Genomic DNA, 23,759 nt, shown 5'->3' with positions numbered 1-23,759 from the left:
CCAAAATGTGTTTGGCTGCTAAGACCAAGCATTTTGTGCTTCTGCCCTGTTCAAACAATGACATTTTATTTTAAGAAATATTGTATGAACACCTGAAGCACGTGAAACAGGCAGTGATATTGTTGTAAATGCAGCAGCAAAGGTTCTCAGGCAAGAATGGAAATTGAGGTTGGTCGTTGGGGACTTTGGTGGGAGGAGACTGTGATGTAGATGTAGAAGGATAATCCCGATTCAGGACACTGTCATGCAACTCAAGAGGATACAAGAACTAAAAAACACAAAGGCTGCAAAAGTATAGAATATAAAATAAAAATATGGAGAAGAATAAGTAGAATAATGACAAAAATTAAAGATTAGAAAATAGAGCTAGTTTATGGAATTCATAGCAAAAATCGGTATGTCAGGTGATCTCAGTAGCCACGATACATGAGCAATAACTGGATGACATACTGCATGCAGAGCCCGTCTACGGAGAGCCTGCCCACTCCCTATTAAGCTCTATTGTACCGAATTTTGGTTGTAGTACCACCAGAGTTCCACTGGGGGCGATCGCCATGAGTGCAAAATGAATGGGAGTCTATGGGGCTAGACAGCTAAATCTCAAATCTGACTGTAGATTTTGCAAGTTCAACATGGGTTATAGGTCGAAAGTTGAATGAACGAGTACTTATATCCTTTCGATGTCTTACAGGTTGAGTTGTTGTTGCCCATAACATGCTAGCATTCTGCTAATGAACGCTGATTGGTCAGTGAAGGACTGATTATGACCAGAGATACCGCTTGATGACATCGTGGCATCCGAAGCGGGACCAGAAACAAACAAAACAAAAACTCTTCTAGCACGTGTGTTTACCTGTGTCAGCTGTGTTGTCGATGCCTCGAGTGAAAAGAAGGTGCAGAGCGCGAAAGCACCAAAGTGACTGAAGGATTGCCGTCAAGCAGTATCTCTGGTCGTACATGTATATGACGTCATTGACACTTTAAAATACTTTTTAAAGCAAATGAGTGACTCAAAAAAATCTAACACCCAGCAATGTGTAATTTATTTGCATCTCCTTTCGAATACAACATTCAAATTACTAGACAAAAAATTATATCCTGAGAAAAGTGGATTTTTATTGGTATAGCGCCATAGACCTCCATTCATTCTGCACTCGTCCTGTGAGCGCCCTCATATGGAATCAGAGAGGAACTGCAACCAGTTCAGAAGCCGGAAGTGTACTGAGAGTGAAACTTCTCGCCATATTAGACATTCTCTGCTGCATGTCTGAAGTGTGCGACCAGTGGATGATCTCATGAGGCTAAGAAGGAGCATTCAGAATCGACAAGAAGAAACACAAAAAATTACAGAGAACATATTGCCTATTACTTAGTTTTGTCATGTGTTTGGCATGGTAATGGATAAGACAATGTTGATATGTTTGGTCTTGGTGGAATAGATTTGCTATGATGCTGCTGCAGACTAAGTACGGAACAGCGAGCTCATTGGCTACTGATACAGTAGGAAACAATCAGCTGTGCCCTAAAGAGAATAACGTGATTGCAATACTTTGCCAAGAAAGTTGATCCTCGTTATTTGACTGCACTAAACTTTATATAACTTTTTATATTTTTATAAAAAAGCTGTTATTGTTAGTTAGCAGGCCATGTTGATGTTTATGAAGTTAATACGGGATCAATACTATAATGCAAATAATTCTGCATTCCTGCTGTTGGTACAATAACCTGGGCTCGGGCTCCTTACATTTTCACAGTTGTTGTTACCTGTTAGTATGTCATAAAACCCATACATCAAAAATATATAGTCAGATATATTTCTAAATATGTTTTAAAATATACAAAAAAAATATATTGCCGATATAGATCTTAAAATATATCTGTATAACTATTCTTACCTATAATTTCATTAAATAAATATATTTAAATATTTTAAATAATCTTAATATAATTATACTTTTCAAAACAAGACACTACAGGAAAGACACTTCAGGCAAAATCATTGTTTTTAATGCACTTGTCAATTTTGAGATTTTGAGAATGTATTACACACCTGCATACCTAAAAAATGCATTTCATAGTAAAGAGGAAAGTTCTTCATCAAATTTAACACATGCATGTTTTCACCTGAGGCAAGTGCACGGTTTCACACAAAGTCCGGCTTGGGCGAAGAAGGTTTGATGTCATATTGTACCTATTATGGAGCAGTATAAAGACAAAAATAAATAGTAGTACATAGATATGAAGGTAGATAAAGGAAGAAACGTGGATGCTGATTTGGGGGAACAAATGGAAAGAAGGCCGCAGTTTTGTGAGAAAGTGTGTATGTAAATGAGTGTGTGAATGAGTTCATCAGTGTTTGGCCAGCTACAGTGTGTGCACAGCTTGTTTCATTTCCTGTGGGACAAAAATGTCTCTGCCGTTCCCGCTTTCTCTCCATCACCCCATTCGCCTTCCTTCTCCTCAGAAGCACATTCACAATGACATCAGCTTCCGCCAACACACGGGCAGTTGCCATAGCAGCACACAAAGACATTTTTGGGAGGGGGGGGCGTTGCCTGGCTGACACATTCAAACATGAGGCCGACCAATCCCCTCACCCTGCACTCAATAGACATTTGCACCGCCAGATGCTCTGTTTGTAAAGCCTTTAAAGACATTGGCTGATTGCATGTTTGGCCTTTCACTTGGCCCGGCCTTTTCTCTGCTCTCCATTATAGTTTGAACCGCAGCCATCCACAATGCACTCTGGCCCTTTCTATTGTTTTTCTTACTGTGGTTCTCAAACTGTGGGATGACTCTGGAAAATAACAATTCTAAAAACGCAGAAACACAATTTTTTTTTGACATGTTTTAATTCTAATTCTAGAGTTTTTGCAAGACTCTATGCATAGCCTATTCTTTGGCTTCCCTCTGAATGTTTTTAACTTTACTGCCAACTTCACCACCAAAATATATTTGAGGGGTGCAATTATGTTAAATTATTAGCATATTAAATAAACTTTTTTTTTTTTTAAAGTTTGCATATGTTAAGTATCATATTTGATACATCAGGCCTTTATGGATCATATACTGTAGTATGATACGGTATATTGAGCTCATGACCGAGGAGGAAAAACAAATTCAATTTATTCAGAGGCCCAAACTGAGCAAAAACATTTAATTTGGTGCAGTTGCTGATATTTTTTACGGCCAAAAATAAAGATGAAATTCTGATAGCCTGTAATGTAAATCAATGAGATTTTTATAACAGTATAGCATACTTGCATTAAATCTATATCTCGCAATGATATTGTCACAGTGTCTGGTTGTGTTCCCCGTGTATCCACTAGATGTCCTCCTTTTCCCCACGGTGTCATGCACATGAACTTCATCCCCCACAATTCCTGTCTGTGTTTTACACCCAGGTGTTAGTAATTGTAATCACCAGCTGTCTCTCGTTTTCCCCTCGTTGTGCATGTATTTAATGCCCTGTTTGTCTTGTGTTCCTTGTGGATCAATGTTGTATGTCACGCCGCTCCAGTTCTCGTGTTTTCCTTGCCTGTTTGTTGTTTTGATATTGCCTGTCTGGATTTTCGACCCCTGCCTGGATTTTCGACCCCTGCCTGTGTTTGGACCTTGATTTTTGGATTGCCCTGAAAATAAAGCCTCACCACACTGCATTTGGATCCTGTGCCCTTTTCTCTCTGTGCGGTCGTGACAGATTGATCCACCAAGATGAAGGGATCCAGCAGTTCGGTGGTTGAGGCTCCTTCCACCATCACTCAGAAGGAGAGGAGGAGAAGGTTTCAGGAATTGATGGGCTTACGCCAACGGGGTCAAGCTGTAAGTGAATTTTCTAAAACCTTCTTCAGAATGGCACAAGACCTAGGCCACAATGACGCCTCCCTTAAGGATATCCTTAATGGTTGTTTGGACGATCCATTGCCCCAATGGGAAATGAAGGGGCTGGAAATTTTGGATTTTGTGAGGTTCACGATGTATCTCCACCATCGAAGCCAGCGGGATACAACCGCCTCCCCTGCATCATCGCTGCCCAGTTCAGAGAAAGCTGCATCGCTGCCCAGTTCAGAGAGAGCTTCATCGCTGCCCAGCTCAAAGAAAGCTTCATCGCTGCCCAGTTCAGAGAAAGCTGCACTGCTGCCCAGCTCAAGAAAAGCTTCATCGCTGCCTAGCTCAGAGAAAGCTTCATCGCTGCCCAGTTCAGAGAAAGCTTCATCGCTGCCCAGCTCAAGGAAGGCTTCATCGCTGCTCAGTTCAAAGAAAGCTGCATCACCGCTGCCCAGCCCGGAGAGTGCATCGCCGCTACCCAGCCCAGAGAGTGCATCGCCGCTGCCCAGCACAGAGTGCGCATCCCCGCTGCCCAGCACAGACACCGCTCAAACCCCAGAACCCAGCTCAGAGCCGGCACCTCACCGCCGTAAGCGACGGAGGAGGAGGAAGACCCCCAATTCCCCCAATGCCCTGGAAGTCGCTGTTGCAGAGAGGGAGGAAGCTGTCCCTGAGGCCGCTGCTGTTGTGGAGGAGGAAGCTGTCTCTGAAGCAACTGCGGCTGTGGAGGAGGAAGCTGTCTCTGAAGCCACGGCGGCTGTGGAGAGGGAAGCTGTCTCGGAGGTCGTTGCTGCTACCGCGGTGAGGAGGGCCGCCCCGGAGGCCGTCCATGGGCTGCTAGCCCTGCCGGCCCCGCCCACGCTGCTAGTCCTGCCCAGCTGATCCAGAGTCGGAGCCAGAGACCTGCCCAGCTGATCCAGAGTCGGAGCCAGAGACCTGCCCAGCTGATCCAGAGTCGGAGCCAGAGACCTGCCCAGCTGATCCAGAGTCGGAGCCAGAGACCTGCCCAGCTGATCCAGAGTCGGAGCCAGAGACCTGCCCAGCTGATCCAGAGTCGGAGCCAGAGACCTGCCCAGCTGATCCAGAGTCGGAGCCAGAGACCTGCCCAGCTGATCCAGAGTCGGAGCCAGAGACCTGCCCAGCTGATCCAGAGTCGGAGCCAGAGACCTGCCCAGCTGTTCCTGAGCCGGAGCCAGTGTCTGTGTCTGTTCCAGTTCCTGAGCCTGTGTCTGTTTCTGTGTCTGTTCCTGGGCCGGTGGTGTTTGTTCCTGTACCGGTGGTGCCAGTTCCCGAGCCGGTGGTGTCTGTTCCAGTGCCTGAGCCGGTGGTGCCAGTTCCAGTGCCCGAGCCAGTTCCAGTGCCCGAGCCGGTGGTGCCAGTTCCTGAGCCGGAGCCGGAGGCGTCTGTTCCTGAGCCCTCAGTGACCGCGACACTGGCCATTATGGCCACAGCCATGTGGTGTGTGTGGGCTATGCACACACTTGGACCGGTGGTGTCTGTTCCTGTGCCGGTGGTGTCTGTTCCTGAACCGGTGGTGCCAGTTCCAGTGCCCGAGCCGGTGGTGCCAGTTCCAGTGCCCGAGCCGGTGGTGCCAGTTCCAGTGCCCGAGCCGGTGATGTCTGTTCCTGAGCCGGTGCCTGTTCCCTGGCCGCCCGAGGGAGAGTCTCTGCCCTGGCCGCCCGAGGGAGAGTCTCCGCCCTGGCCGCCCGAAGAAGAGTCTCCGCCCTGGCCGCCCGAGGGAAGGTCACCGCCCTGGCCGCCCGAGGGAAAGTCTCCGCCCTGGCCGCCCGAGGGAAGGTCTCCGCCCTGGCCGCCAGAGGGAAGGTCTCCACCCTGGCCGCCCGAGGGAAAGTCTCCGCCCTGGCCGCCCGAGGGTTCTTCACCGCCGTGGCCGCCCGAGGGGTCTTCACCGTCCTGGCCGCCTGAGGAAGAGTCTGCGCCATGGCCGCCAGATGAACTTTTCGCATCGCCCCGGCCACCCGATGGTCCGTTTCCCTTGCCCCGACCGCCTGATGAACTATTTGTTTTCCTCTGTTTCCCCGTTCTACTGTCTATGTTTCTCTGGTCCTCATGGAGTCTGTTGCCCCTTGTGTCTGTTTCCCCGCATGGACCTGGCCCCCCATCCCTCCCCCTGGTCCTCCACCGGGCCACCTCCCTCCTGAGCTTTTGTTTTGTTTCTTGTCCTGTCTTGTAGTGTCTGGGAGCCACTCCGTTGAAGGGGGGTAATGTCACAGTGTCTGGTTGTGTTCCCCGTGTATCCACTAGATGTCCTCCTTTTCCCCACGGTGTCATGCACATGAACTTCATCCCCCACAATTCCTGTCTGTGTTTTACACCCAGGTGTTAGTAATTGTAATCACCAGCTGTCTCTCGTTTTCCCCTCGTTGTGCATGTATTTAATGCCCTGTTTGTCTTGTGTTCCTTGTGGATCAATGTTGTATGTCACGCCGCTCCAGTTCTCGTGTTTTCCTTGCCTGTTTGTTGTTTTGATATTGCCTGTCTGGATTTTCGACCCCTGCCTGGATTTTCGACCCCTGCCTGTGTTTGGACCTTGATTTTTGGATTGCCCTGAAAATAAAGCCTCACCACACTGCATTTGGATCCTGTGCCCTTTTCTCTCTGTGTGGTCGTGACAGATATGTCTTAATAAGATGATATTTTTAAATGCTTAGTTTTATTATCAAAGCTCTGTAGTTTTTATTGTGGGATGCAAACTATATCATGCAAAGCAATAAAATGATGATTGAAAGATGTACAAATAAATGTTCCTCAAAAGCTTGATGGATCATATATGATATTCACATTTTGACATTCTTTTTATAAAAAAATTAAGCATGGAAGTGAATTGGCCAACCACATTTGCAAAGGAGTCTGAATCAATTCACATCTCTCAAGGCCACGTTCACATTGTCAGTCCAAATACGATTATTTGTGTATTCGATTGGAATCTGGAGTTTATTGCAACTGTTCATATCTGTTTTGTGTGTCCCGTGGCACTCTTTTGTTTTCCAGAATATCTGCATTGGTTTCTATGGCAATGACATGCCGTTGGCTAAAAAGCTAAAAAGTCTCAACTGACTAATATAGGCTAGTAGTAGCCTATTATTATAAGTAGTAGTAATAAGCATTTGCATATACATATTCAATATTTTGTTCTCTGCAACACAGGATGTAGATCAGTAAATTGTTGACCATTCTTAACGTGTAGGCAGACATTTTGGCCTGCTCATGCCTTAGAAACACTGGATTTAGCGTTCAATTTTGAAAAAAATGTATCCTTAAAACTCTCCACAACCTCTCATATTTCATGTTTATACTCAATGTTTCAACCAATTTAAATATTTAAACTCTATGAGGATTAAACTGTGCAGAGGATCTGTCATAACAGACATCTTATGACTAATTCATAGGCAGTCTTGTAGGATAAAATACTTTGACTACATCGTAATTTAAAGAACTCTGCTGCAAAACTGCCTCAAGTAAACTAGTACATGTGTTTAGATGGATAAAATGTGAACACATGTGGGTGTGAAACTGCCATTTTTTTTTTTTTTATCCTCTCCCTCCCTCACCCAATCTCCAATCTGTCTTTTACTACCTAAAACATCCTGGAATGGTGATTGGAAAGGTAAAACTGGGTAGCAAAAGGTAATGAGTAAATAGTTTGAAAGTGTCTCCATATGCTGGTCACGGGGAATTTTCCTTGCAGACTGCACCTTTTCCCTCCCTCTTCTCATGAGTGACTGATATCTCCACGCTGAACACACTCTTCAAACGTCCCTTCTGCTTATCTTGCTTCCTGTTTATCACAGCGGGAAAAATTTATGAAATATTCTGAGAAAAAAGAAAAGAGTGCTGCTTTCATCCTGAATCCTCAATTTCACCATCAACATCATCATCATCATCTGCAGTCAACTCACTTTAACTACTGAACTCTGCTAAACTACACACTGACAGTGATTCCCCTACCCTATTGCCATGGTTGGTGGCTGTAATGCAAGCACACAACGATGAAGATACTCAAATAGTATTTTATCCAAGAATAAAAACAATAAACGGGAGAATAACTCGGAGGAAACGCAACCACAAAACCAATAAACAGGAGAATAACTTGGAGGAAACAAAACCACAGAACCATAGACATTAAATAATGCAAGACAAGGAACTAACGAGATAATCAACGAAACACACCTGAATACTCAAATCAATCAGAAACCTAGGAATCAAACAGGCAGAGAACAGAGAAGAACTGAACTAATTACCAAAGCTAAAGCTAAAGTAAAGCTAACCTAGAAAAACAGAGCAAAAACAAAGCAAGGAAGGCACTGTAAATCAGGGGGTCAAGGAGGAGCCGGCAGTTCAGGGAGCTTGGGAGGGGCCAGCTTCACTGTGAGCCAGGGAGGTGCAGGCAGTGCTGGAACAGGTGTCTCGGAGACGGCCTCCGTGGCCATGTCTGAGAGAGTGGGCGCCTCTGGGATTTCAGTCTCTGGAAAAGACTCGTGGATTTCAGTCTCTGGAATGGACTCTGGAGTTTCAGTCTCTGGTGTTGGATTACATATTTTATTAAATGTTTAATTTAGTTTGCAACAGTAAAAGTTGAGTATATTGAAGTTAGCATTTTAAGGTTAGGTTAGGATAAAGGTATCAACAGTTCCTGCCAGTCCTGTTTTCTCTATTGTGTTTTAAATGAGTCTTTAATGGCTCTAGCCAGTAGCTCCAAGACGCACCTTTTGTCTTTAATGGCTCTGGGATGGCCCGTGGAACCAGAGTTCCTGGCCAGTATCAGCATTTGAATAGGTATGCTGATTAAATTGATACTGGTAACACGCTGGGGTCTGGGGCGGGTTCCTTAACCTGTATACCTAATTTGCATGCTTTGTTCAACCTCAATGTAAATCCCTCCCCCTAAATGTCTATAAATTTGCAAGGCAACTGTCTTGAGTTAGTCTTGATGATGATGATGATGAACTACAGACTACTTGGAAGAATAAATCTCTTCTGCTTATAAGATCCATCTCAAGTCTCCTGGTCTCCGCTTTGAAGAAAGAAAACAGATGGTGCCGTGACCCGGATGGAGACAAAGGAAACTCAAAGAATTTTAAGCTCAAAGAACTGAATCTTGAAACTTCAAGCTCAACAAAAGATCTGACAAAGATTGCCAGACTGAATCTTTCCAGCTTCCTCCAGATTGAAAACTTCAAGCTCCAAAAAGATCTCAATGCCTGACTGAGTTCCAGACTGAATCTTGAAACTTCAAGCTCAAAGATCTCAACAAAGCTGACTGAGTTCCAGACGAAATTTTTCTGTACAACCAACGATTCGGTGAGTTTCACTCCATTCAAAGAACCAATGCAGACCAGTACAAATGTGTTTTTCCTCTGCACCGTTCAGAGAAGTAGTTAACAAACAGCTGTAGAGTTTGGTTAACTAAAGATGAGCCTCTAAAAAAGTTTTTCTTTTAGAGATGAAATTTACCCTCTGTTGTTGGCAGGGAAGATTAACAGTTACATGTTAATATTGTTTGTATGCTCTTGCTAGAAGAAGACTTTTGTAAGCTAGAGAAGATTTAGCCTCATGTGCTAATAAGATTGTACCCTCTGAAGAGAGAAGTTTAGTGTTTGTTTGTGTGGTAGCATAGAAATTCACAAAATGTTTAGGAAAAGTACTAAATTGATTACACCTCTATGGACAGATAATGAATTCAAGTCTGTGTTATCAGAGCACATGGACTCCATCGTGACTGAGGAAGTCAGATTGAATTTAACAAAGAAATTTGCCATTGATGCAGACAAACTATGGTCAATTGAAGATTGCAAGAAAGTGTTGGGTGCATGTATCAGGAAGAAAAATGTGAAAGGCATTATCTGTTGTCACAGAGAATTTAGCTTATCCATTGCACAAGAACAAGCTCAGTGTATTGCTACGTTAAACGATCAGAACAAACAATTGCAGACTCACATGTCCTGTCTCAAGACAAAGGTGGGCCATAACAAAGCCTCAACCAAATGTGATTTAGAAGACCAACAGTCAGATGAAAGCTATCCTGATTTACAGTCTTTTGATAGTATAGAGGACAATGTCAATGCAGATGTAAATGCAGTTGAAGTGTGTGTAGCTAGACAAAAGCCTCAGGGAAAAGGTGTTGATACAGTTCCATTTGCAACCCCCATATTGCAGCCACAAGCAGTCAAAATACCTTTAGATCCTAAAGATATAGAGAGACTTGCTGAAAGTTTGCCATCAGTGCAAGGAAATTTTTCTGAGTTTAGGAGAGCATTGTTCAGTAAAATGCATCTTTACGGCATGTCGTTGCCGGAAGTTACACAGCTGATGTCACAAATTCTAACTGAATCTGAATTCAACAATTTTGAGTCTGCTGTTACTTCCGAACTGCAACCTGTCAGTAAAGGCGATTTGAGTGAAGGTGTTTTGAAAATCCTAAAGAATATCTTAGGACCCAAAATCGATTGGTCGAGAGTAGGGGTGTAAATCGGGCAGTTCATGACGATTCGATACGATATCGATTCTCTCAGCCAGCGATACGATATTTTTCGATACTTCAAAAAATTCCACGATACGATTCGATTCGATTCGATTCAGGGCTATATCGATCGATTAATCGATATTTAGATATTATGTTTACACAACCAGTTACGTTTTTATTAACTCACAAATGCAACCAAAATATATAAAATGAACGTTTAATTAAACTCTTTGAAAATTGTGCACCCTCTCCCAATTGGGACATTTATAACAGAAGTGGTTATTTGCAAGTACTCATAAATCATGTTTTTTATTATTATTGTGCATTCCTATCAATCAAACTGCAGCTGGGTTGTTTTGATTAATAATAACTTAAAAAATCAAGGTAAATTACAAAATTAAAGTGAATTGAAAGTATGCTTTAATATGTTTTTTTTTTTTTTTTTAGCAGAGCAGATACATTCACATTTCATCTTTCTGAGTCAAACACAACCAAGTAATTGCTATGATAAATAATACAACACTCGCTTAATCTTCATAACGTTAATCTCCTCAGCTGACATATGCCTGCCAAACTTTGTTGTTGTGATTAACGTACGTACACGCAGTACAGAGAGCTTTTCCCTCACCATTCCATTCCGTAAACGAGCTGCTTTAGTAAGGTTCCGTGAAAATGTTTCAGGTTTTATTTTCCTTGTACGCCCTGAAGAAGATATCACGAGTTCATTGAAATGATCCATCCTCGATCACTTTTAGTCAGCTTTGACGAAACTCCTCTTAGCCAGCGCGCGTCTTTTCAAATCTGACCTGAATATTGCGCGCTGAGTCGCTAAAACGGACTTCTCGTGTTGTGTTCACCAACAAGGGTGCGAGTGCTTGTCTGTTTCTACTGTAAAACATGAACTCGCGATGCCTTGACAGCAGACAATACCGGCTTTTGTGAAAAAAAAAAAAACTTGTTTAGGGTTTAGTCAGTCTTGTCAGGCGTCTTTTTCAGATGAGGAGATTAACGTTACACACCGGCAGGCGGTTGGTAAGTAAACGAAAATGTGCGCTTTAGCGGAAGGATGTTACGTGTCGTAATAATGTGGAGAGTGTCAAAATAAAGGTGCATATCGATATTTTAAGTGTGGAATCGATGCATCGTATCGTTAGACGTTATATCGATGCATCGATCCATATCAATGTATCGTTACACCCCTAGTCGAGAGTTACTAGCTGTGTAAAAGAGAAATAAGAAACTGTGAGTGAATATACTGAAAGGTTCTGTCAGGTAGCTGTAACGTACAGTGGAATAGTGGATGATTCCGAAAGTGTGTTAGCTGACAAAGGAGCTCTAATCCGAATTTGGGCAGATGGTCTTGTAGCTGAGTACAGAACAGCCTTGCCATTCCTAGATATTATGTGGGCTAAAAGAACTCTCAGAAGTAACCTAGAAAGTTTAGCTATTTGGGAAAGAGATTCTGATGTCAAAGAGAGAGTAAGAATTGCAGCAGTTTCTGTTAAGGTCAACTCAGAGAAGCCAAAGAAACGCAAAAGTCCTAGAGAAGCCAGTTGTTCTTACTGTGGCAAGCACGGACATTTTGGAAAATAATGTAGGAAAAACAAAAAGAACTTTAAAGAAGTTAACAAGGTTAATCAGCTTCTGCTTAGCCTGCTTGATATTCTGAAGCAGCCCCTCCCCTCCTCGTTAAACTTGTGGGGCAACTTGATACAGTGTTAACCATTTAGGCTGTGAGTGCTTAATTTCCCCAGTAACTCACAACAAAGATGAAAGACTTATTTTTGTTTAATAGAACAAAAGGAAAGTGACTGTCTCAGCCTTTGTTTGGGGGACATTAAGTAAGACTCACAGCCTTAAATGTTATGCCACAGAATATTGCAGTCAGACAACCATCCTCTGTTAATGATGTCTACTAGGACTGATGTTTCACTGGAGAATGGAAATGTGCCAATTTTCTCACACACTCTACAGTGTGCACACAACACAGGGACAGAATAGGACACGGACAAGTGAGGTGCCCTGGGAAGAACTGAACGCAACATGCGTTCGGGGGTGAACCCAGGGTGAAGACACTACCTCATAGGCCTTTCCCGATTTAGTCCATCCTTACCTCACTGGTCCATAGGTGTCAAATAAATTAAGAAATAGGGAAAGAATGAAACGACAACAGTAGACTCTGAAAACGATAGAACCATAGTGTTTAAACTGCTACAACCGTAGTGTTTTGAAGAAATACTCCTCTCTGTTTTTCTGTTTTTCTGTCTTACAGTGTGCAGATAAAACTTGATGGCTTTTTCAAGATCCACATGCAACGACCGTCTCATCTGCGTATGAAGCCCCAACCTCAAGAAGACAACCAGACCCACTGCTGAACGAACTATCGCAAAAGAAAATGAAAAATACACAACGCAGAGAATTCACGGACTCTAAATTGCATGTTTGTTTCTGTGTCAGCATGCAATTACAGATGAACAACACAGAGCAAGTTATATGTGCCTGTAACTTACACCAGTTACAAGAATGAACTTTATGTGTCTAAATTTGTATTTTGTGAGAGTTTTTAAGAACTCTCAAAGGGGGAAGTGTTGGATTACATATTTTATTAAATGTTTAATTTAGTTTGCAACAGTAAAAGTTGAGTATATTGAAGTTAGCAGTTTAAGGTTAGGTTAGGATAATGGTATCAACAGTTCCTGCCAGTCCTGTTTTCTCTATTGTGTTTTAAATGAGTCTTTATGGCTCTAGCTAGTAGCTCCAAGACGCACCTTTTGTCTTTAATGGCTCTGGGATGGCCCGTGGAACCAGAGTTCCTGGCCAGTATCAGCATTTGAATAGGTATGCTGATTAAATTGATACTGGTAACACGCTGGGGTCTGGGGCGGGTTCCTTAACCTGTATACCTAATTTGCATGCTTTGTTCAACCTCAATGTAAATCCCTCCCCTAAATGTCTATAAATTTGCAAGGCAACTGTCTTGAGTTAGTCTTGATGATGATGATGAACTACAGACTACTTGGAAGAATAAATCTCTTCTGCTTATAAGATCCATCTCAAGTCTCCTGGTCTCTGCTTTGAAGAAAGAAAAAACTTTACAACACTGGAACTGGTTCTGGTATTTCAGTGTCTGGAACGGACTCGGGAGTTTCAGTCTCTGGAATGGACTCGGGAATATCCCTCACTGGAATGGACTTGGGAATTTCACTCTCAGGAATGGACCCAGGGACATCATTCACTGGAATGGATTTCTAGGACTGCCCCCTAATAGTCGACTAAGATTTTATTAGTCGGTTAAAAAAACCCAAAAAAACTCAACAGGAAGTGGCGAAATCATGCAGGCTGTAACTGACAGATCATTAACGGCAGGAAAACATGTAAGTAGTAGCAACTTTACAAGTCTGCTCACTCTAATGTTAACATAGATGCGCGCTATTATTAGCATATTTAAGTGTTTGTGTGGAGAGTACGCTTACTGTATGACATACAGGCAGCAGCACGATCACTTGCATTTGACTTAAAATACTGCGTAATTTTTGGTCATTCAGATAAGAGTAATGCAAACTGTAAAGGGTTTACTTTTATTTTTTAACCCTCTGGAGTCTGAGGTGTTTTTGGGGCCCTTGAGATGTTTTGACATGACCTGACATTTGTGCTTATTTCAGCTACTTACAAAATACTATTGGCCAATATGTAATTTTGTTGTATTCAGCACAAACTCTGCTACAATAATATGTGAGCAAAATGGATGTACATGTTTGCATTTTATAGAAAAAAAATATTATGCGTGGTTAGTATGTTTTGGGAAAAACATTGTCACTGCAATAAGGCCATTTAACACATACTGAATAGTTTTCCATAAGACTTTGGAATTACTATTCTTGTAGGCTAGAATTTTTTCTACAAAATGAGGTGAAAATCATTCTGACCACTCTTTCACAAACAACAATATAACGATTTTAATTTTGCATGTCAGTTTTTGTGTCAGCACTGCTGTATGCGTGGGCCATGAATATTAATGTGATTCACACCAGGGGTGTGACTAAAGACACTCCCCCCATGGCTAATGGGCCATCAAGGTGCTGTGAGGCAGCCTGAACAAAGAATGATGACCTAAGAATGATTCACTGATGAATAAAAAGAACAGCATTTATTCAAAATAGAAATCTTTTCTAACAATGGAAAGACTTAGAGTTATTACTATCAAGTAGTTCTTATGGGGCGACATGTGTCAAAATGATTTACGACTTTGACCTTTGACCTTTTGGCAGGTTGAACTTCCGGTGACCTTTTATGATTGATGGGTTGAACTTTCGGAATGCGGTCATGGGATTAACCTATTGACCCTGCTAGCCTATCGATCATGTTGTATGACAGTTAGTTTTGAACTATGACCTATGTAGGACTAAATCATAATTTTGACGGGTAGTTTTTTTTTTGGCGGTTGTTTGAACTTTGTCCCAGTTATATGTGTGCGGTGATTGTGCTTGCGCCCCCCTCCCACCCTTGCATTCCAGAGCAGTTATTGCATATATGTGACATTCGGTTATTTCACATTTATATATAAAAGGTTTGGTTTCAACCAAGGTTGATAAAACATTTAGTTATTTCACATTCATATGTATATGAATACACATTCATATATAATAATCATTGTGCTGAAGTTGTTTTTTTTAAAAATGTATAATATATAATCTAAAGCAATTTAACTAAGGTTGAAAAATATTCTGTTCTTTTAAAAGTATTTTCAATAATATCTTACTAAAATATAATTGATGTCCACAAAAATAATTAATCTAAATTTGAAAAAAGATTCTATCCTTTAAAAGTGTTTAAATGAAATCTTTATAAAATAAATATCTTGCAAATTAAACTAAAGTTGAAAAACATACTGTTCTTTAAAAGTCTATAAATTAAACTAAAGTTGAAAAACATGCCTTTAAAAGCTTACTAAAACCAATAGTTTTAGTTTTAGATGAATAAAAGAATATAAAATAAAAAGCTTACTAAAACCAATAGTTTTAGATGAATAAAAAATGACTGAGTTAAAATTAACACATCAATGTCCATACCATTCATGTCCACAAAAATAATTAACCTAAAGTTGAAAAACATTATATCCTTTAAAAGCATAAATGAAATGCTTATACAATATATCTTACTAAAAAGAATAAAAATAAAAATCATCTTATATGTTTGTAAGATATCAGGGGCTGAAATTATTTCAAAGTTTAAATGATATCTTGTTAATAATGTATTAAATTATTAAAAGTTGTAATAGAGTTGTTAAATTATTAAAAGTGGTAAAACAAAAACACTCCTTTCCTGTATGAGCTCACCAGAGCACTCAGAATGGTGCGCGCACGTGTCTGCAGGCGCGCCCCCCTCTCCGTCTGAGCTCTGACCCCCTCCTTTTCACACACCTCAGTACAGTGGAACTGTGAAGTCTATCTCACACTACCTAAAGTTGAAAACATGCCTTTAAAAGTATAATATAAATATCTTATTGATCCAATTATTTTAGTTTTAGATGAATAAAAGAATATAAAATAAAAAGCTTGCTAAAAATAAAAATCATCTTACATGTTAGAGGTAAAGTATACCGTGAGGGATGTCCATAAAAATGCAATGTATGAAACGGAGTCGCAGGTCCCTCCTGCCTTCACATTCCTGAACAGTATATATAAATGGGGTCAGTTATTTCATATATGTCACATTCAGTTATTTCACATTCATATGTAAAACATTCTGTTCTTTTTAAAAGTATATAGATGTTTATAAAAATAATATCTTACTAAAATAATTAAAGTTGAAAAAAGATTCTATCCTTTAAAAGTGTTTAAATGAAATCTTGCAAATTAAACTAAGGTTGAAAAAAATACCTTTAAAAGCATTTAAAAAGGCTCACTAAAACCAATTATTTTAGTTTTAGATGAATAAAAGTATATAAAAAGCTTACTAAAACCAATTATTTTAGTTTTAGATGAATAAACGTATACAAAATAAAAAGCTTACTAAAACCAATTATTTTAGTTTTAGATGAATAAAAAATGACTGAGTTAAAATTAACACATCAATGTCCATACCACTGATGCCCACAAAAATAATTAAACTAAAGTTGAAAAATATTCTGTTCTTTTTAAAAGAATATAAAATAAAAAGCTTACTAAAACCAATTAATTCAGCTGAATAAATAAAATCATCTTACCTTATTTTAGAAAGTTGAAGTACACCATTGATGTCCACAAAAAAATGTAATGTATGAATGGATTCAAAATTGTTTTACACAACTGAATTCACATAGTCATTCCTGAATGTCTCTCAAAGCACCGTCTCAAAACATAGGGAGCACGCCTCTAATGTATGTGCGTCAAAAGTAAAACACACGTGTTAGTGTGTGTTTGTGTGTGTGTGTGTGTGTGTGTGTGTGTGTGTGTGTGTGTGTGTGCGCGCGCCCCTTCACGTGAGCTTCGACCCCTCTCCTTCGCATACCAGAGCCCAGTGGAAGTGAGGAAGGGGTTTCCTAATATCACACTAACAAAAGTTGAAAAACATACTGTTCCTTAAAAGTGTATAAATAAAATGGTTATAAAAATATACTGAAACCAATTATTTTAGATGAATAAATAAAATGCATCTGACATGTTTAGAAGCTCTTAAGAGAGAGAGCTGAAGGCAGTGTTTTCACATCACCTCTACTGACCTGCCGCGCTCCAAAAATCACTCCCTGTGTGTGTGTGTGTGCATGTGTTAAACATAAATCACAGAGTGGCTCTCTCTCATGCCAGTGTCTCAGACTCAGAGGGGTGTATTCAGTGATGGGATGAGACATTGTGAATGCTGTGTTGAATTTACTTCAAAGTATTAAAAGTTTAAATGATATCTTTTAAAAATAAAATTTAAATAAATTATTAAAAGTCTTAATAAAAAACAAATATTCTACAACGATGGTCTGTGGAAATATTTGACTTGAACTTATTTTTATTTATTTATCATGGGTATGTAAAATAATTAGAAAATTTTTAAAGCGTCACAAGTCATATCACGCCTGTGAAATATTCAATAATTTCTTAAGTTGTATCTGTGGACAACCACATAGGCCTATCTTCAGAGAGAGCAACCATGAAAACATTTAGAAACTGGGAATCTTCCAGAAATAAGGTCCTTCCAAACAGCGCTGAGAAAGAAGTTACTGGACAATAATGATAGCTTCAGGATATCGGATGACAGATGAGCCTCTGTGCATCGTGTCAGAGCGTATGTCATGTTAGTCTGCTAACGCCTTTACAGAGCCAAAGTTTTGTACACTAAATTTATTTCAAAGCATAAACTTAAAAAGTTTGCATTAGATATTATAAAAGATTGATTAAATTAAATCTTTAAAGTTTGAATACATACTCATCTTCTATTTATCTGTACTTATGTATGATATAAATTATTTTTTGCTTAACGGTGACCTAAAGTATAATTATTCTTAAACAATGTCTGTTCAAAAAACTGTACTTGGTCGTCTTAAATCTCATTTATACGAAAAAGATTCAAACAGCATTTTTTGTCCATGTGGGGGTTTCAACTTTTATGGTGGGGCTTTCCATAGCTATCCCACACACCTAAACACGACCATCACAGAAAATTTTTAAATGAAATAAAATGTAAACAAAGTTTTAGCTCAATAAAAACACCTTACATTTCCAGAGAGGCAAAGTAGTTCTTTATGCAATGATCCAAAAAAGCAAATAGTTTAAGTTGTCATAAACAGAACAAAACAAAACAAAAATCCTCCAGTGATAAAACTACGGTGTGAACTGAAGCTTCAGGATATAGGACGACAGACCAGATGAGTCTCGGGGGGACACTGTCACAGTAAATCTAGTCTGCATTCCAGAGTACATCCAGAGTTTTATACTAAATTCATTTAAAAGCATAACATTAAAAGTTTAAATCAAATCTTTAAAGTTTTATTAAAATCATATCTTCTTAGAAGATTTATGTATTATTGTTACTAAGCAGCGTCTGTCCAAAAACTTTAGATTGTTACATACAACATACAACATGTTGTCAAAGTTTGTCACAACTTATACACACTCTTATTTAGACAAAGTTGTATCATTTGGAAAATCACCACACAATTTGAGAGATGCAATGTGTGATATAGCAGGAAGCTATGCCCTTTGACCTCCTCGATTTTGCAGGCCTTTTTGTTAAAGTTTCCCATCTAGCGGTTCTCCCATCTACTCGCTTTTTCAACTTTGGTAAATGTGCCAAGAATCTATGACAACGTGTCTTCCGATAGCGCTTCATCGAGTTTAATTGTACATGTTCTACCGTTATGATGTACTTGTTACATGTTCTACCGTTCTATATAATGATTTACACAACCGAGCAATAGGCCGTAACTTTGACTTACCCGTCGAGAAGAAAGTAGATTCCTAGATAAAAGCTATCCCGATATTTATTTACATACCGATAAATTAAATTTGAATTTAATTAAAACTTCTCCTGTGGCTCGGCATAACTATGATCCAGCATTATATTGTACCGTGCAGTGCAGCCTTTCAAATGTGGCGGGGGCAGTATCAACGCCTCCCATATGGTCTAGCGGTTAGGATTCCTGGTTTTCATCCAGGCTGCCCGGGTTCGACTCCCGGTATGGGAAGACAATTTTTTTTACATTGCCAACAAAATTCAAGTTATTCAAGTTCATCAATAATCATTTTTAGTCTTAGAGGCCTACACGAACTGCAGAAACAAGCAGTTTCTTGAAGATTCGGTACCGAATCATTTTCACAAATACAATTATATTGAATTCAGAAAATTTCACAATGGAATACTTTATCATAATTTCAATTTAGTTTCAACTTTTCATCTCATAATTATGACGCATAGTCATAATTTCAACTTTTTAAGTCATCATTTCGACTTTTTGTCAATTACGCCTTTTTAATGTTTTAAAGTCATAATTTGGTTGTTGACTATAGTAGTGTTGCACCTGCATGTCCACTAACTCGCTTGTGAGAGTCAGAGTGTGTAAAGTAAACTCTCATTAGTGTTAGTAGAGTATTAGTGGACTGGTAGGGTTAGAATAAATAATATTAGAATAAAATATCTGTTGGGGAGCATCGCGATAAAGAGTTCATGTTTAATGACAACATACCATTTTTCAACCGAGCGAATCTGCGCATGAGAGGCCTTCTTCAACTTTTTAATTCAGAATTACAATGACGCCTTTTTAATGTAATGCTTAAAACGTTTTTTTAGTCATAATTTGGTTGTTGACTATAGTAGTGTTGATGATGAAACGTGCTAGTGCTTTTTGTACCTCTCTGGTATTATAGTGTTTCAAGATGGCGGAAGCCTCCTTGGACTTACCCGCCCCATGTAAATAAAAGATAAGAAATGATCTGATTTTACACCCATGAGGACATATTTATGAATAAAGACAATGATTTTAGCTAATTAAATACCATTTTTCAATCTACACATGAGAGACCTTCAGAAGTCAGAACTTCAGGGGTAGGTCCGTTGGTGAAAACACTGCATGTGTAAAAATCAAATACTGTATGACACTTTTCAAAGTTAGAATAACCTGTTGTGTTCTGACACAAGGCCATCAACCGGTTCTTTTTTGTTTTATAAATGTGCTTATTTCTAAACATCAACCTGATAAATATGAATACGATGAAACGATAATTTTTAAGAAAAAACATTTTTAAGAAAAATAAACCATGATAATGTTTAGTTTAGTTGTTGATGATTTCTCTAACATTGCTCTAACATCTCACTCACAACGCAAAACGTTGTAAATAAACATTTTCAAACTGTAATTTTATTTTATTGATTATGGTGATTTAAAGTTTTTGTTATTAACTAATACCTTTATATTTTAACTAACATCTGACCCCAAATAAACAGATAATGGAATGTTCACAATCTACATGGTAAGATATTCTCCGATGTATCTAAGTAGTTGTGCTTAAATCTTTGGCTGTATTTTGTCACACCTTAGCGATACAAAGTTCCAGACTTTGGTAAAACCTGTAGGTAAAATTCCACAAAAGTAAATTCTAATTCTTCATCATCATGAGCCATTTAAAACAAATACAGAAAAGCCACTATAGTGATCCGTTTTGAATGTCTGTCATTGACATCTTGTTTCTTCTTGTACAGTTTGCAAAAAGTACATAGAGCGTGGTCAAACATGTTAGGAATGTATCCTATACATTAGAGGTCCTTCTACACGATAGGCCTTTAACCGGTTCTTTTTTGTTTTATAAAAAAAAGAAAAAAAAAAATATGACTAAAAAAATTACTAAATCTTTCTGCGATGCCTACGAAACATCGACGTAAAAGATGAGTATGGCTGTTTTTCTGTTACCTATTACGCTATAACTCGTTTAACTATTACACGGTTAAGCTAATGAATTACGGTTGATACGTGGTATTTTTACGTGAATTGATTCATTTTTTTATTCCGTCCACACTTTGACACCATTGTTTTATTCGGCAGAATGCCGAAATGTTTTAACATAACGTCAATTTCAATGGTTAGATAAATCATCTAACTATTATATGTGAAACATAGGATTCACACATTGGATTCTTGTTTATATTGAACATTGTTATTGAACCGTTTTTCAATATTATTGAAAATAATTGTTAAATAAAAGGGCTATTGTTCTTGGCCTCATCAAAGTTCACATAGTTTTCACCGTACCGACTCTGAAACAAGACTTTGTTTAAAAGATTTTGTTTGCATTTCTTCTGAAACACCCTGTTTTGAAATTGTTTAACACCGCTAGCGTAACACTTATCGTATTGCCGGTTGCGATTGTAATGTTTTTTCTTTACACTTTCCCCAGGATATCATATTTGTTCATACACGACGGTATTCACATGAATTGGCTTGATTTGAGTCTTGATTTGATACGAGAGACATTTATTATATTATACTGTAAATAGCGCTAGAATGTATGTTTTAATATTTTAATTATATCTCTGGTTCTATGTTTTTAAAGACTCTTTCTATAAGCGACCCTCAAAATCTGTGCATACAACAACATCACTTTTGTTTGAAAAACTCAGCGGCTGCTATTGAATCTATTAAACACCCCTGAATTCGGTAATGATATCACATTTTAATTTCAACTCATTTTAAAGGTCTATGAACTTAAAGCCTGCGCAAAATTATTCTTAAAAAACATTAACTTGTTTAACATTAACTAAATGTTTGTAAATCCAAAAAATGTTGTTACTGGATCGAGTGAAAATAATAAACTTCTCCTTTGTGTTTATTCATCAAGTTAAATCCAAATGATAGGAAAACTTTATGATAGGAAAGTACGGACGGCGTCTTTGACCAATCCTCTACATATGGGGCACTTGCGCAGAGAAGGCGCACATTCTTTGCACACAACTAGGTGACCACAGGGGATGAAGACAATGTTCACTTCCTTATCCATGCAAACTTTGCATGTGCGCTCCTCTTGAAGTCTTCTTAACTGTTCCTCCATAGGCAAGTCTGAAAGATCTTGACTCGGGGATGCAGCTTCATTTGTCTGGGCCGTCAGGCCACACTCAAATTCCATCTCTAAAGCAGACTCCACCACCGCATCTTCTGAACGGTCTTCTCCAGGACCCACAGCTGGATCAACACATTCTCTCGTGTCTCCATGAGTCAATAGCCGCTCAAATAGTCTTGGAAATCTTGCTTGAATCTGATGAACAAACTCTTGGCCCTTTTCTTGCAGCAGGTATTGACATCTTGGAAACCACTTGGCATGTTCTACCCATGGATCATCACCAGACTCCCAACATCTGAGTCCACCGTCGCAACAAAAGCACTTCACGTCATCATTACGACCAACATAGTAAAAACCAGCCTTAGCCAATTGGTCTGGTCGAACAGTTATTCTTGAGGGCCAGTAGACAAATGTGAGCGACCTTTCTTCACACCGTTGCATTGCCGATACATTGAAAAGGCTAGATAAAGGTACATTATCTGCACGGTCACCTCGAACGAAGGGGCAGTTGGGGTAATGCCTCTGGTGCTCTGATACTACACGATCTCCCGGTTCCCAGTTGCTAAGCTGGCCTCCACAACTGAAACAAGACACTCTGTCGCCCTGGCCAAGGTAGTAGAAACCACTTTTGGCAAGCTCGGCCGGACTTACTGGTGCAAGAGTCCAATTCTGAAAGGTGTCAAGGCGTTCCTGTTCCCGACGCATGCCAGGATTGTGACAAGCCGGAGGTTGCTGGTGAGACATATCCATGTTTAAGTAAACTCCTCCGTTTGGCCTGAAACGGATGCCGTGGTGGTGGAAAGCTCTCAGTTGCGAAGCGGGGAAAAGGGTGAAGACATAAAAATGGGACCACAGGGCGTGTCCACTCAAGCCCTTCTCTCTGCCGGACTAGTGTCTAGTCATCCATGGCAGAACACATCATCTTATTAAAAAATGTAATGAGAACAAGAACAACACCACAAAATGTCCTTTCTTCTGTTCTGGGCAAAATAGTTGTATCATTTGATATGATACAACTGTATTGCCGCCTCGGGAATATGGTAATTAGAAAACAAATACTGAAATATTCTAAATATTATGAGCTCAGACATTTTTTTACCAGAATTTTATTTCAACATTATACTTTCATACATTGAAGTAAAACGACAATAACGACATTTACAGATGGTCTAACCAGAATAGAAAATCTCTGCAGGCTATCATGTTTTGCTCCAGGCTATAGTTGACCAGACTTTCAACTAATTCACCAACGTCAGTTTTTGCATTTTTTGACACCAGTGACACACAGAGATCCGTTACGAATGTCCATATAGCGAGTATTTCAATGATTTCGAATTCGGCACTACATTCACGCAACACATCCAAAACTTTTCTGAGGATTATGCCGTTCGGCTCTTTGCCGTCAAAAAACATGGGCGTTACATCAGGCCATGGCTTTGTCAAGCCTCTTACGTCATCCATTTCATTTTTGAGATTTGTCACACGTTTGGTGTCCTGCGCACAATCTTTTTTCATATCACACGCAGCGTCGATGATCCTGTGCATCAAGCCAACCATTTGGCCTCTAAAATAATCTTTAAACATAGAGTCCAGCATAGCTCTTAAACGACACTCTTTGCCCTTGGCACACTCACACGCCGGAGGATAATTGTACCCCGTATCGCCAGAACTCAACGGGGGGTCGTTCTCCTTTAGGTTTTGCGTCGCCATTTTTTCAGCTTTTCGTTCCTGAATCTCCTGCAATGTTCCTGCAATCTCCCTTGCGGTACAATCGTGCCTTGTGCGTTAATGCGCAGAAGTTTGTGGGTCAGAAGTTTGCGTCAGGTTCAGGACTTTCAACTTTTGTTGCAGTGGCGCAGCAGTCCGAGGCTAGTAGAGCTACAGCGTGTAATGTCCTGAAATATTTATCAGGCTGGGGTCCACCCACCCTG

General features: G+C 39.8%; 1 protein-coding gene across 1 annotated transcript; it reads right to left on the bottom strand.

Moving 5' to 3' along the window:
• Positions 1 to 21,633: 21,633 nt before the first annotated feature.
• LOC308691832 (putative inhibitor of apoptosis) lies at positions 21,634 to 22,578 on the bottom strand (the record flags this gene model as incomplete). Its single annotated transcript, XM_081367395.1, has 1 exon — positions 21,634 to 22,578. The coding sequence occupies one exon, from the start codon at positions 22,576 to 22,578 to the stop codon at positions 21,634 to 21,636; it is 945 nt and encodes a 314-aa protein (XP_081223521.1).
• Positions 22,579 to 23,759: the final 1,181 nt, after the last annotated feature.

The sequence above is a fragment of the Scardinius erythrophthalmus genome (genome assembly GCF_964197995.2).
Source record: "Scardinius erythrophthalmus genome assembly, chromosome: 6".
NCBI lineage: Eukaryota > Metazoa > Chordata > Actinopteri > Cypriniformes > Leuciscidae > Scardinius > Scardinius erythrophthalmus.
Note: the sequence above shows the minus strand (reverse complement) of the source record. Positions and strands in the feature narration are given on the sequence as shown.